The sequence below is a fragment of the Anomaloglossus baeobatrachus genome, chromosome 6 (assembly GCF_048569485.1).
Source record: "Anomaloglossus baeobatrachus isolate aAnoBae1 chromosome 6, aAnoBae1.hap1, whole genome shotgun sequence".
Classification (NCBI taxonomy): Eukaryota; Metazoa; Chordata; class Amphibia; order Anura; family Aromobatidae; genus Anomaloglossus; species Anomaloglossus baeobatrachus.
Window position 1 is genome coordinate 563511515 of NC_134358.1, and position 15192 is coordinate 563526706.

At 44.1% G+C, this 15192-nt stretch overlaps 1 protein-coding gene across 2 annotated transcripts in view; it reads right to left on the bottom strand.

Moving 5' to 3' along the window:
- Positions 1 to 15192, bottom strand: part of VIPR1 (vasoactive intestinal peptide receptor 1) — a 266845-nt gene that overhangs the window by 69944 nt on the left and 181709 nt on the right. Inside the window, exons 4-5 of one of the 2 annotated variants that reach the window (XM_075315753.1) lie at positions 6122 to 6222; positions 1255 to 1349 (exon numbers count right to left, since the gene is read on the bottom strand). In XM_075315753.1, the coding sequence (XP_075171868.1) occupies positions 1255 to 1349; positions 6122 to 6222 (196 nt within the window). Of the gene's footprint in view, positions 1 to 1254; positions 1353 to 6121; positions 6223 to 15192 lie in introns of both variants that reach the window. The other variant, XM_075315752.1, reaches the window with a different exon arrangement.

The window sequence follows — 15192 nt, forward strand, 5'->3', positions numbered from 1 at the left end:
TACAGTGACTAAATAACACCCTTATACAGTGATTAAATAATATCATCATACCGTGACTAAATAATACCGCCATACAGTAACTAAATAACACCTCATACAGTGATTAAATAATACCGTCATATAATGACTAAATAATACCGTCATACAGTGACTAAATAATACCCTCAGTGATTAAATAATACTGTCATACAGTGACTAAATAATACCGTCATACAGTGTTTAAATAATACTGTCATACAGTGACTAAATAGCACCCTCATACAGTAATTAAATAATACTGTCATACCGTGACTAAAAAATACCACAATACAGTTACTAAATAACACCCCATACAGTTATTAAATATGCCATCATATAATGATTAAATAATACAATCATACAGACTAAATAATACCCCCATACAGTGTTTAAATAATACTGTCATACAATGACTAAATAATGCCCTCATACAGTGATTAAATAATACTGTCATACCATGGCTAAATAATACCGCCATACAGTGACTAAATAACACCCCATACAGTGATTAAATAATACTGTCATACAGTAAACTAAAAACACCAAATGCGATGACTCGAAAGCTTAACACAGTGACTAATAATACATTGAATTATGCTGCTATACAACAACTGAATGTCAAACCATACTGTGACCAAATAATACCGCCTTATATTAACTGACTATCATCATATAGTAAATAAATCATGTCATCAAACAAGCCACTAATTATACTTCCATACAGTGACATAATACCACGCTCTTAATATAACCTAATAATACCGCCATACAGTAACTGTTGAGTATGTGGATGCTGCTCCCTTTCCCCCTTTTACGGGTTAATTAATCTGTTTTACCGCCAGATGTAATTTAACGCTAATTACCCATCTGGCGATTGCTATAAATGGCGCGGTGCTCGCCGGCTCTCATTCTCTGCGGTATTATTTATACCGTCTCTAATGTTTGCAGATTTCATTACAGACTGAACTTTACGGCTTTTTTATTTTTGGGTGCGGTGTAAATCTGGTATAGACGGAGCGGTAAAGAAGGCGGTGGATTCCGAGCGCTGACCTTCTACTCTGCAAAATTAATTAAAGCGATACAATGTATCCATCGTAAACGAGTGGCTCGTTAATTGCGGATGATTTCATGTTGGCTTTCGGTGTTTTCTTAGCCGGGTCCCGTTGAATGTCCGGTGATCCGTGATCCTGGTAATTAAATTGGCGCAATTGTTTCCCCGAAATATTTCCTTCTTACCTGAAGAGGCAGAGAATGATCATGGCGGCCGTCAGCGAGATCAGGGACAGGCTGTGCCCGATGGTGTAACCGGTCTGAATGATGGCATAGAAAGACTTCTGTCAACAAAGGAGATTAGTTACTAGAAGGGAGGGGGGTTGAATACTTTTGCAAACAAATTTTCATACTTCATTGTAGCAGCACAGAGTATTTCAGGAATTAATAATAATAGAGAATTCCTTTAAGGGAGTTTTCTCATAAAGAATATATATTTGAAATAGGGGGTCCTAAAGCCTCCTGTGTGATTGGGGAGGTACTGAGCATGTGCACGCCTACAGTCCATAGTGATGGTCGCACATGCTCAGTACAGTTAGGAAGTCAGGAAGCTCATTCATTGGGATCTCAGCAGCAATCCCCTTTAAGACAACCCCTTTAAGGAAATAAATGACTTGGCAGCAGCAGATCATTGCATCTGACAGCTGCTGCTCCATACAATGTACACGAGGGATATCTACATTTCTGGGAAGGTTTTGGACGGGTGTTTTCAGGTGACACATTGTGACGCTGTGCAGATCGCCAGATACCTGCTGTGATCCCTACTGTGTGACCGGGAACGTCAGTGCCGAGATCAGAGGCGGAGAGGAGCCGGAACATCACATTATATCACCCAGAAAACAGCACAACATGCGGTAAAGAAACTATCAGAAAGCAACAAAGTATCTAGACAAAGAATAGAGCAACCATCAGTAATAATACCGCATAGTAATACTGAGAAGATACTGTATAATAGCACATATACAATCTGCACAAGATCACATAGGTACAAAGGGAGCAGTATTATAGTAGTTATATTCCTGTACATAGGAGCAGTATTATAGTAGTTATATTCCTGTACATAGGAGCAGTATTATAGTAGTTATATTCCTGTACATAGGAGCAATATTACAGTAGTTATATTCTTGTACATAGGGGCAGTATTATAGTAGTTATATTCTTGTACATAGGGGGCAGTATTATAGTAGTTATATTCTTGTACATAGGAGCAGTATTATAGTAGTTATATTCTTGTACATAGGGGCAGTATTATAGTAGTTATATTCTTGTACATAGGGGTAGTATTATAGCAGTTATATTCTTATATATAGGAGGCAGTATTATAGTAGTTATATTCTTATATATAGGAGGCAGTACTATAGTAGTTATATTCTTGTACATAGGAGCAGTATTATAGTAGTTATATTCTTGTACATAGGAGCAGTATTATAGTAGTTATATTCTTGTACATAGAGGCAGTATTATAGTAGTTATATTCTTGTACATAGGGGGGCAGTATTATAGTAGTTATATTCTTGTACATAGGGGGGCAGTATTATAGTAGTTATATTCTTGTACATAGGGGCAGTATTATAGTAGTTATATTCTTGTACATAGGAGCAGTATTATAGTAGTTATATTCTTGTACATAGGGACAGTATTATAGTAGTTATATTCTTGTACATAGAGGGCAGTATTATAGTAGTTATATTCTTGTACATAGGGGCAGTATTATAGTAGTTATATTCTTGTACATAGGGAGCAGTATTATAGTAGTTATATTCTTGTACATAGAGGGCAGTATTATAGTAGTTATATTCTTGTACATAGGGGCAGTATTATAGTAGTTATATTCTTGTACATAGGGGCAGTATTATAGTAGTTATCTTCTTGTACATAGGGGCAGCATTACAGTAGTTTTTCTCTTGTTCATAGTCACAATCCCTGTATCCTCCGCTATACAGTAAGTGTCTTCCGCGGATCCGCACAGGTCCTGACATTGTTACTTCATTTTTGGTGGAGTCTATTTTTGATGCATTTTCTCAAATAATTAAAGATGATAAAGTTAATAATGACTCTGAATAATGTTCTATTTCTGGATTCCCCCTTGAAGTGTCGTATCTCGCTGTATACATGAATACATTTCTTTACCCCTTGTACTGTGATATCGTCCCTTCGCTGCGGTTTGCGCTCCCCTCCCCCACACCACTCATCCGCTGATTCATCCGCCGCCCATCAATATAACACAGAAGATGAGGTCTTAAATCGCTTTCCAGGTTGCTGACATTTGGTGAGATGCATGAATAATGCCACTTGATTCTGTTTTCAATATACTTGTTTGCAGCGGAGGGAAGAGGGGGGCGACAAACGTGCGGTAGGTAAAACAAACAACCTGCCGAAATCTGCGTCACATCCAGACGACCGCCATCACTTGTGTCTTACAATAGGACGGTGCACTGCGCTCAGACGTCACTACGTGCGTGCAATAACAATGATGGATATCGATCGTCCGACGTCTCCACCAGACAGGTTATATATACTGGTGGTGACTATATATATATAACGTAACAATGATGCAATCGTCTTCAGTCGTCCACACATGGGACATGGGAACCAAATTCTTCTGCACGTGGTAGAATATAAGCTACTGAAAACAGCAGTCTGTATTCTGCGGATTTGCAAGGAAATGAGTTGGCTAATTGCTGCACAAAAGAAAGAAGCTCAGATCTTGTCATGCGGTATGTAATGACAGGACAGGGGCCCTAGGCTGGCCCTCAGACTTGAGACGCTGCGCTGTTCCTTATCTCGGAGGTAGGCTTGATAGTAGCCAGGTCCGAGCCCCCAGTGTGACCCTAACTCCTGTATGAGACCTGATCTTTCTCCTCTTCTCCCACTCCCTCGTGGCGGGCCGGAAAACACAAAACCCCACAAAACAACAATGAAAACTCGTACACACAGCACTCAAAGAGACAATATCTGTATCGAGGAATAACGAAAAAAGGGGAGGAAGCAACGCACAACATGGGAACGTGCACACCACTCAGAAACGCAACACGGATCACCATAAACTGGATAATCACCAAGACCGGGATCGCAGGAGCTAAAGCTGAAGCTATAATCGGTGCACACTGGAAGAAAGCCGTGCTTTAAATAAGGAGGAGACAGCTGCACACGGCAATTAGCAATCTAAGCTCTTAGGTCCTGCTCACAAGTCTGAAGGAATTAACTCCTGCAGGGCTGAAGACCAGTGATCCTGAACCAGCCGACGCCCGGCTCTTGCTGAACAACACGGATCACCATAAACAGGATAATCACCAAGACCGGGATCACAGGAGCTAAAGCTGAAGCTATAATCGGCACTTACTAGAAGAAAGCCGTGCTTTAAATAGGGAGGAGACAGCTGCACACGGCAATTAGCAATCTAAGCTCTTAGGTCCTGCTCACAAGTCTGAAGGAATTAACTCCTGCAGGGCAGAAGACCAGTGATCCTGAATCAGCCGACGCCCGGCTCTGGCTGAACGATCCAGAAGCCTCAGGTTGCTTGTCAGACTCTGTGGTGTGAACAGCATCTGATGCCACCGAGCCAGCAGGAGTGTGCAGAGCCGAACACTGCATGACAGATCTAATACATCCCTATGCTCTATGTCCGACATTATTGCTATAGCCGTCCTCGGTAATGCTGCATCTCCTACCCTTTATTATCAATTTTTGCCCTTTTTTATCTTCACCTCCATGTACCGCAATAATAATTGAAAAGTGTTTTTAATAATTTGCGGTAATTAAAGCTTTATGCTAAATTAGGCAAAATAATCTAGGAAATGTCTAGGTAGAGCCCTGCCAGGACCTTCTTCCCCAGTTACATTACTTGTTTGGAGGACATAGCTGGAAGTAATTCCCACAGATTCTCCACTTCGTATTGGAGGTAGAGGAGGTCGTCCTCGGGGGGCATTAAACCTGACTATTAGAACCATGCCTTCTTGTAGGCTGAGGAGTCCAGGAACCTGTGCAGATGCCCAATAAATAGACGCATGAATAGTCGGCATACTTGGCAATGTTTTCTGCAGCTTTTCTCAAAGGTAAATGCAAATTGCACCTGTCATGCGATGTTCGGCTCTGCACACACCTGATGGCATGGTGTAGTCAGACTCTGTTCATGCCACAGAGTCTGACAAGCAAGCTGAGGCTTCTGTATTGTCCAGCCAGAGCCGGGCGTCGGCTGGTTCAGGTTCTCTGGTCTGCAGCTCTGCAGGAGTTCATTCCTGCAGACTGGTGAGCAGGACCTAGAGCTCAGGTTGCTAATGTCCTCATGCAGCTGTTTCCTCCATATTTATAGCACGGCTTTCTTCCAGTATGTGCCAATGATATCTTCAGGTTAAGCTCCAGCGATCCCGGACAGAATGGTTTTACTGTTAATGGTGATCCATGTTGCGCTTCAGAGTGGTGTGAGTGTTCCCCTGTTGTGCATTACTTCCCCCTGTTTTGCGTTGCTCTCCAGTAGACATATTGTCTCTCCTTTGTGTTTGAGTACTGTGTGTACGGGTTTCAGTTCTCCCTTGTCTGTGTCATTTTGTGGGGTTTTGTCTTTGTGTTTTCTGGCCCTCCCTGAGGGTGTGGGAGAGAGGGGGATTAAGATCAGGGCTCTGACAGGCGTTAGGGTCACGCTGGGGGCTCAGACCTGGCTACCATCAACCCTACCTCCAAGATAAGGGACAGCACAGGGTCTCAAGTCATTACATGCCCTGTGACAACACCATCAAAGGTTTTTGCTCACAACTCCACATCCAATCGCTTATCCTCCAAAATTGGATATTCTGGCTGATGAAACCTTGTGGAAACCCTAGATACTGAGAGGTTTCTGGAAGGATTTGAAGGTGCTCTGGAAATCTGCCATGAAGTCTGGGAGGAATAAGAGATCTCCGCTGTCATGCCTGTCATAGATGGCAAGGATGGAGGAAAAACTTCTCAATTTCATGTTTGTCCGGGTCACAATTCAGATCGAGTCTCCTATCATAGCTAGATCACTTTAAAAGTTGGAAATGTGCTATAAAAATCACATATATATGGTGTACACTACCTGATCCGTCCGGGTGTCATTACCGAAGAACTCGCAGGCCACTATATAGGACGGGAACATGTCCGACCAGCCCTCACTGGTGCAGTACTTGGAGACATTTCCTTAAAGAAACAAAAAAACAAAAAACAAATTATGAACCATGTAATGTATCAATAACTAGTTAATTTCCCCATCTTCAGACACTTTTAAAGGGAAACTCCATTCACTAAAGATAACGAACCCCTTCATAAAATTGGGATTTACTGCGTCCCTTTATCTTTTTCCGAACATCCCACCCATCGTGTCACAAGATGGAAAACAGTCGTCCTGTTCCTTTTTTTTTTATAAGTCGTCCTGTTCTTTTTATTCTGTCTGTAGTTTTTACTTTACCATTTCGGATAACACGCATTCTTTTTTTTAAAGTTCTTCTAATTTCATTTTGGGGGGGGGGGGGAAGATGACCGGAGTGAGGAGTGGTCTCAGAACCCACAAGCCCAACACCTGCCAAGTCCACTCTTCACTAAGGCATCCGAATTGTGAATCCCATGTGCGGCAGGGGTTAATATTTTACTAATTACAGTTAGGTCCAGAAATATTTGGACAGTGACACAAGTTTTGTTATTTTAGCTGTTTACAAAAACATGTTCAGAAATACAATTATATATATAATATGGGCTGAAAGTGCACACTCCCAGCTGCAATATGAGAGTTTTCACATCCAAATCGGAGAAAGGGTTTAGGAATCATAGCTCTGTAATGCATAGCCTCCTCTTTTTCAAGGGACCAAAAGTAATTGGACAAGGGACTCTAAGGGCTGCAATTTACTCTGAAGGCGTCTCCCTCATTAACCTGTAATCAATGAAGTAGTTAAAAGGTCTGGGGTTGATTACAGGTGTGTGGTTTTGCATTTGGAAGCTGTTGCTGTGACCAGACAACATGCGGTCTAAGGAACTCTCAATTGAGGTGAAGCAGAACATCCTGAGGCTGAAAAAAAAGAAAAAATCCATCAGAGAGATAGCAGACATGCTTGGAGTAGCAAAATCAACAGTCGGGTACATTCTGAGAAAAAAGGAATTGACTGGTGAGCTTGGGAACTCAAAAGGCCTGGGCGTCCACGGATGACAACAGTGGTGGATGATCGCCGAATACTTTCTTTTGTGAAGAAGAACCCGTTCACAACATCAACTGAAGTCCAGAACACTCTCAGTGAAGTAGGTGTATCTGTCTCTAAGTCAACAGTAAAGAGAAGACTCCATGAAAGTAAATACAAAGGGTTCACATCTAGATGCAAACCATTCATCAATTCCAAAAATAGACAGGCCAGAGTTACATTTGCTTAAAAACACCTCATGAAGCCAGCTCAGTTCTGGAAAAGTATTCTATGGACAGATGAGACAAAGATCAACCTGTACCAGAATGATGGGAAGAAAAAAGTTTGGAGAAGAAAGGGAACGGCACATGATCCAAGGCACACCACATCCTCTGTAAAACATGGTGGAGGCAACGTGATGGCATGGGCATGCATGGCTTTCAATAGCACTGGGTCACTTGTGTTTATTGATGACATAACAGCAGACAAGAGTAGCCGGATGAATTCTGAAGTGTACCGGGATATACTTTCAGCCCAGATTCAGCCAAATGCCGCAAAGTTGATCGGACGGCGCTTCATAGCACAGATGGACAATGACCCCAAGCATACAGCCAAAGCTACCCAGGAGTTCATGAGTGCAAAAAAGTGGAACATTCTGCAATGGCCAAGTCAATCACCAGATCTTAACCCAATTGAGCATGCATTTCACTTGCTCAAATCCAGACTTAAGACGGAAAGACCCACAAACAAGCAAGACCTGAAGGCTGCGGCTGTAAAGGCCTGGCAAAGCATTAAGAAGGAGGAAACCCAGCGTTTGGTGATGTCCATGGGTTCCAGACTTAAGGCAGTGATTGCCTCCAAACAATTCGCAACAAAATATTGAAAATAAAAATATTTTGTTTGGGTTTGGTTTATTTGTCCAATTACTTTTGACCTCCTAAAATGTGGAGTGTTTGTAAAGAAATGTGTACAATTCCTACAATTTCTATCAGATATTTTTGTTCAAACCTTCAAATTAAACGTTACAATCTGCACTTGAATTCTGTTGTAGAGGTTTCATTTCAAATCCAATGTGGTAGCATGCAGAGCCCAACTCGCGAAAATTATGTCACTGTCCAAATATTTCTGGACCTAACTGTATTTGATTCCATTTGTACTTTTTTATTTCTAGTTGTCTTTATCTTACTCATGGTTACTGCCACTATTACAACCATTAGTTAGTAAATCATAATTAATATACATAGCGAAGCCACTCAGCAATGAGTGTCATATCCTGTATAAAAGCCAAGGCAGGGAATCCAGCAGCCATAATAGGGTTATTTAGGATAGTGGGAGGATATTAGAGCTCACAGCTCAGCAATAGATATATATATATATATATATATATGATAGAGCGAGAGAGAGAGAGAGAGAGAGAGAGATAGGAAGAGAAAGCCCTAATCCATTGGATAGACAGTTATAGGTTGTATATCTGCAGCAGTGAAGATGAGAGCAGTAGTGTTATGATTGAGCCCCATCACTCACAAGGGAAACGACAAATCAGAAGAGGAGTGAACCTTCCAATCCACAGGTCCCTATTCAGACTAGAAAGAGCCCTAAATCTGACCCCAATTTGTCCACCCCTGACCTTGAAGATTGGCACTCTAAGATCAAGTAATGTCACCCCATTCGTCAACAGCTGATTCTGAGGGTTTTTAACTGCACCCTAAGCTATATACCACACAAAAACAACAATAAGCATAAAGGAAGTTCACACAAGCAGAGGGTGAGATAAAGGGCTAAAAATGTGTTCATACATTCAGGGAAGATGGAAGAAAACGGAGGAAACCCCAAAGACCAATGGAGGGCTCAAAGAAGAGAAGGCTGGTGAAAGGTGGGTATAAATAGCCCCACCCAGAATGTGATAGGACAGAGAAAAAGTAGAAAAGTGGGAACACCCGACTAACCGCAAACCAAAGAAGAAGCAAAGATGAAAGAACCATCAGCAGTGGAAAAGAAACTGACCTGGAAAGGAAACTGACCACACAGCAAGAGGTCACTAGATCGAGACTGAGGCCTGATAATACCCCCTTCTACGAGGGGCCACTGGACTCTCAGCAGCCACCACTATCTGATGTTGCTGATGGAACTTCCTCACCAGACGATCAACATGAAGACTTCCCGAATCAACCCAGGAGTTGTCTTCAGGACCAAAACCCTTCCACTTGACGAGATACTGTAAACACTGCCTGAACCGCCTAGAACTCAGTAGACGCTCAACCTCACACTCTCGATCCTCCTCCAAAGCCACCTTAATTGTTTCTCAAGGACCCTTCTTTGTCTTTAAAAAGGGAAAAATGAAACGAATTGTTGATCTTCCAGGCCAAAGGGCATTGACATTTAACCATCACAGGAGTAAAAACTTCAATAATCCAGTAAGGATCAACAAATTTGGGGGCACGCCTCCTAGATGCCACTTTCAGACGTAAATTTTTAGAGGGTAACCACACAAACTCCCCCACCCTAAAGACAGGAGCCTTCTCACATCTGTGGTTGGCACCTTTTTTGGCCTGGTCACTGGTCAAGTGATTACCGGATGGCGACAACCTCACTAGGAGGGAGTAAGCCTGCTGGGACCCAAAGAGAGGGCTTAGCCCTATTACAGACTTTCCAATTAGGTACACACTCTTCGGTATCCTTACGAGCATTCTGCCATCAAAAGGTCTAAAAAAGAAGCCTCCACATGGAAGAAAAATCTCTATGTTCCGCTAAAACGGAACCGTGCATTTCTTTAAGCAGATCTACTCATAAAGAGAGCGGTACATAGAGTTTGTTTATAGATAACTCTCTCGGGGCACGGTCCTGAGCATTCACAATGCGCGGTCTGAGATCTGCTCTCAGGTCACCCAGTGCCACCACTTCACCAGGAACCATGACTGGTTCATTATCCCTCAATTCTGGGACAATGCTACCAAACAAAACATCAGCTTTAGCATTCTTACATCCGGGCACCTGTATCAGACACAATGGAACCTGCATCTTTACAAAAAGTCTCTTTTTTTTAATTTCCTTTGAAAATGTTTAATATATTTGAAACATGGAACAATGACCAAAACCACCGCAATATAAACAAAACCGAGCGGATGCTCCAAGTTCAGTTCCCCCTTTGTGTCTCTGCAAGCGCCAATGTGCATAGGTTCATCAGTGTCAACTGGTAGCGAGGAAGCCCCCTCTGAGACATCTTTAAAGGTGTCTCTAGCTCTCAGGCGTCTATCCACAGTAACATAGGTAAGGATGGTTGACCTCAAGGAGATCAACATCCAACACCGCGGAGACACCATCAAGTGTTTCTCAACACAGTGACACTAGAACAAGGCCCCCTGAGAAAATATGCAAAACAAGAATGCCGTGGACACACCATCACATGTTTCTCAACGCAGTGACACTAGAACAAGGCCCCCTGAAAAAAATATGCAAAACAAGAATGCCGCGGAGACACCGTCACATGTTTCTCAACGCTGGCAGGAATCTAGCCAGGTCTTTCACCGGGAAGGAACAACCACGGGAAGGGCAGTCTCCAGTCAAGGAGACCACCTATGCCAAACATGGTATCCATCCACCGTGGTTGTTCCTTCCCGGTGAAAGACCTGGCTAGATACCTGCCAGCGTTGAGAAACATGTGATGGTGTCTCCGTGGCATTCTTGTTTTGCATATTTTCCAAGGGGGCTTGTTCTAATATCACTGCGTTGAGAAACACATGATGGTGTCTCCACGGTGTTGGATGTTGATCTCCCCGAGGTCAACCATCCTTACCTATGTAGTCTTCTACTAGGCATTGCTCCCACTATCCAGTTTCCTACTCCACAATGATGAGGAGCAAATACCCCGAAACAGCTGTCTGTGGATGGATATCATGTTTGGCATCGGTGGTCTCCTTGACTGGAGACTGCCCTTCCCGTGGTTGTTCCTTCCCGGTGGAAGACCTGGCTAGATACCTGCCAGCGTTGAGAAACATGTGATGGTGTCTCCACGGCTTTCTTGTTTTGCATATCCACAGTAACAGCCAGTAACATAGCTTCCTCCAGGGACTGTAAACCATGATGTCTCTAATCTGCTAATCTGCCCCGAAAGTCCGTATGACTCCGAAGAGCAGAGTCATTCCGGGAGGTCTCCACTGCCCAATGTCTAAACTGTGCACAGTAGTCTTCAGGAGTGACTGTAAAAGTCCAGATCCATGCAGATACAAAAGCACCCAAGCACCGACCCGGGCCGTAGTTCTCAGGGAACTATGGGTAACTATCCGGGTCCAACAACTCAGGTAATTAAGAAAATTAAGTTAAGGTAAAGAAATAAAGGGGAAAAGTAGGTGTGTTATACTTACCAGTCTGTTGTGCGGATTTTAACACTTTTTTAGGGACATTCTTACTACTCCCAGGGCCGCTCATTAACTCTTATACATATGCACTGCTTTCCCCACCCACCGGTACTCCCGGCATCTGTGATTGGTTGCAGTCGGACGGCTCCCCCACTGTCATGCGGTGTCCTGCTCTGCACTCGTTAGGTGTCATGGTGGTGTCAGAGTCTGTTCACACTGCAGAGTCTGGCAGGTAACCTGATGTCTCTTAGTTGATCAGCCAGAGCCGGGCGTCGGCTGTTTCATGTTCACTTGTCATCAGTCCAGCAGGAGTTAATTTTGCTGGCTTGTGAACTGCTGCTAGGAACTCAGGTTGCTAATGACCACTCACAGCCGTCTCCACTCTTTATAAAGTGTTGGATCTTGTTTCTCATCGCCGATAACAGCTTCCGGTCTTTAGCGTGTGATCCAGTTACTGGTGATCTGTTTGATCTTGAGTGGTTTGGAAGTATCCCTGTTATTAGTTATTTCTTCCGTGTCTTATTTCTTTCTGTGCATTTTTGGTCTCTCCCCTGGGTCTGATTGCAGTGTTTATGTGTTTTGGTTCTCCCCTGTCTACATTATTTGTGGGGTTTAGTTCTTGGGTCCCGGCCCTCCCCAGGGCTGGGGGAGAAGGGGTGTCAGACTAGGGTTCACACTGTAGTTAGGGTCACGCTGGCGGTCCAGACCTTGCTACCATTGAAAAATCGAAGATATAAATAATATGGACATATACCCTACTGTAACTAAATAAAAGCATAGTGCATATACATAAACAGGGCACTTAGTAAACACAAAGGGATGGCTTTATGCTTTTTTTGATAAAAAAAAACAGGGTTTACTAAGTACCCTATGTTTATTTATGTGCCCTATGCTTTTAATTACAGTAGGGTATATATCCATATTATTTATAGCTTTGGCTTTTCTTTGCCTTATGGCCAGTGTGTACTAATTAAAGAACGTACGTCTGGAAGTTGGAACTCCAATGGTGTGAACAAGGTGCAACACTCAAAAACATAACTATACAACAGGATAAAGAGTTGCACACTAGTCACATTGTATAGGGGAAAAATGAAAAGCAAAACTGCTATGGGAATTCTAGACTGAAAAATACAATGCACTGTCTGAAAAAATGAAAAACATGAAAATGGAACATAACTGTTATGAATAATAGGAATATTAGAGATGTTTAGCCATTGTATTGATCAATGCAAAAGAGCCCCAAACCACACAAAGGTAATCTCTATTTTTAGGGTCCCTAATAGAGCTGATCGAACGCCCAAAAATCCAATACCGGCGGATCACTGCCAGATTTTAAAAAGAGTCCGATCCGCTCCAGAATCCGGTGCCCATTTAAGTCAATGGGGACCGTAATCCGGAGATTAAAAACGTTTGTGGAGGGGATAGGGGTTAGGAGCGAGCGTGGTGTACGCACCGAGGCGCTGTCATGGCGGCACACTCCTTCGGGTCACGCTTTTCAGTTCCGGAGCCGACAATTCAATATTCATTGTTTTCCCCGCCCACCGGCGCATGCAATTGGTTGGCTGCCCTGAGTGGCAGCGTGTAAGCTGACTGCAACCAATCACAGGCACCAGGATGGCCGTGGGTGGGGAAAGCAGTGCAAGTGTCCGCCGGTCAGCATGGTTGTAAAAAATAAACAATCGTCAGCACAGATATAGCTCGCGGCTGCAGCCCCAGCTGTCGGGCTGTATCTGTGCTGCGTATCCAGTGCCCACAGTCACACGTGCAAGGCTTTGCCATGGCAGACTGGCGCAAGTTCCTCGCAAGTGTGATTACGGTCTAAGAGAAACCGCATGCGTCTTTTTTTTATTATTTAAATAAATAATTTTAAAAAAAAAATGACGTGTGGTTCCCCCTAATTTTCATCCCCAGCCAAGATAACACCGACTGGGGGCTCGTATTCCAGCCCGCAGCCGCCCGGTATTGCTGCATCTATTAAATGTGACAATCCCGGTGCGATACCGGCTCTTCCCAGTGCTGTGATGCGGTGCCAATTGGAGTAGTAAGGGGTTAATAGCAGCGCAGAGCTGCTATTAAACCCTAGGTTTGTGATAGCACAGGCGTCTATCAGATACCTGCATCACAAACCTGTAAAAGAATGTAAATAAACACAGACACAGAGAAAAATCCTTTATTTGAAATAAAGTACATAACACCCCCTCCTTCACCACTTTATTAATTTCCAACACCCTGCAGCTTCGGCTTAATCCACACGAGGCCCCGCGACGACTCATCCAGCTCTGCTACATCTCAGAGCTAGCAGCCGTAGAGAAGACTGCCCGCTCTGAGTGTAGCCTGAGCCGCGATAAGCGATGACTGCAGCAGAGACTGTAACAGGCTGGGGGCGCGTCAGCCTGCAACCAATCACAGATGAGAGGATGGCCGGTGGGCGGGGAAAACACAGAAAGTTGTGTGATTGCGTGCACAGTACAGAAAGTGAATGCGCGACACGGAGGCAGTGTGCCGCCATGACACAGAGTCTCGGTAAGTATGAAACTGACGCTTATTTGTTGTTTTGTTTATTTTTACTTTATTTTCCGGAATCCGGATCGTGCAACCGGAATCCCGCACCCAGGTCCGGCACCCAGATGTCATTGAAACCGCGCGGATCCGGACTTTTACAGCCCGGATCCGCTCAGCCCTAGTTCCTAACCTATGTGTAACCTCACCTGCAGTTAAAAAACGTGCACTGTATGGGAAGCAAAGGGCCAAGCTATATATGTGGCTAAACATCTCTTAGGCCCTGTGCGCACTAGGCCATTTTACCCGTGGATTTACCTGCGGTTTTGCTGCGGAAATTTCTTGAGAAATGTTTGAAATCTTTCTGCAGACATTTCCCAGCAAATCCTATGGGAAAAAAAATATCTGTGCGCACGCTGCGTTTTTTTCTTAAGAAAATTCTTTGTGAAGATTTTCTTGAGAAAATTTCTTGAGAAAATGTGCATGTCACTTCTTTTCCGCAGGTAGCTGCGGTATACCCCCGATATTTCACTCCATTCACTGTAATGTAATCGCGAAATACCGGGGGTATACCGCAGGGAGCAAATGATGTGCGGTATACCCCCGGTATAGCCGCGATTTACCTGCGGTAATGTACATCGCTGCCTGCGGTTTTGCTGGGAGTGATGTCATTATGCCAGGAAGAGAAGGCGGAGCAGAGTAAACACACACGTCACACTCCCTGGACGCCGCACAGAAGCACTTCCGTGTGACGTCCGGTGGGTGCCTGTGCAGTCTGTGTCCCGCTCCAGCCCCGCGGCTGCCTGCCCTGCAGTGTCAGCAGCTCGTCACGCTGCGGCGCAGGCAGACACTGACACACAGCAGTGCGTGCAGCCGCGGGGATGACGGGCGCTGCTGTCAGGAGGTGAGATCATTACCTGATGTGACGATCTCCTACCTCCTGACGTCACCGCTGTCACTGCCGTCTATACCCGCGGCCTGAGACTGTCACTAGCGGTGATGTCACGGGCTCTCGCGATACTGCTGACAACGCAGCGGGCATAGAAGACAGTGACAGCACTGATGGCAGGACTGCAGGAGATCATCACAGCAGGTAATGATCTCATCTAACCTCCTGATGGCAGCGCTCGTCATGCCCTGCAGTGACC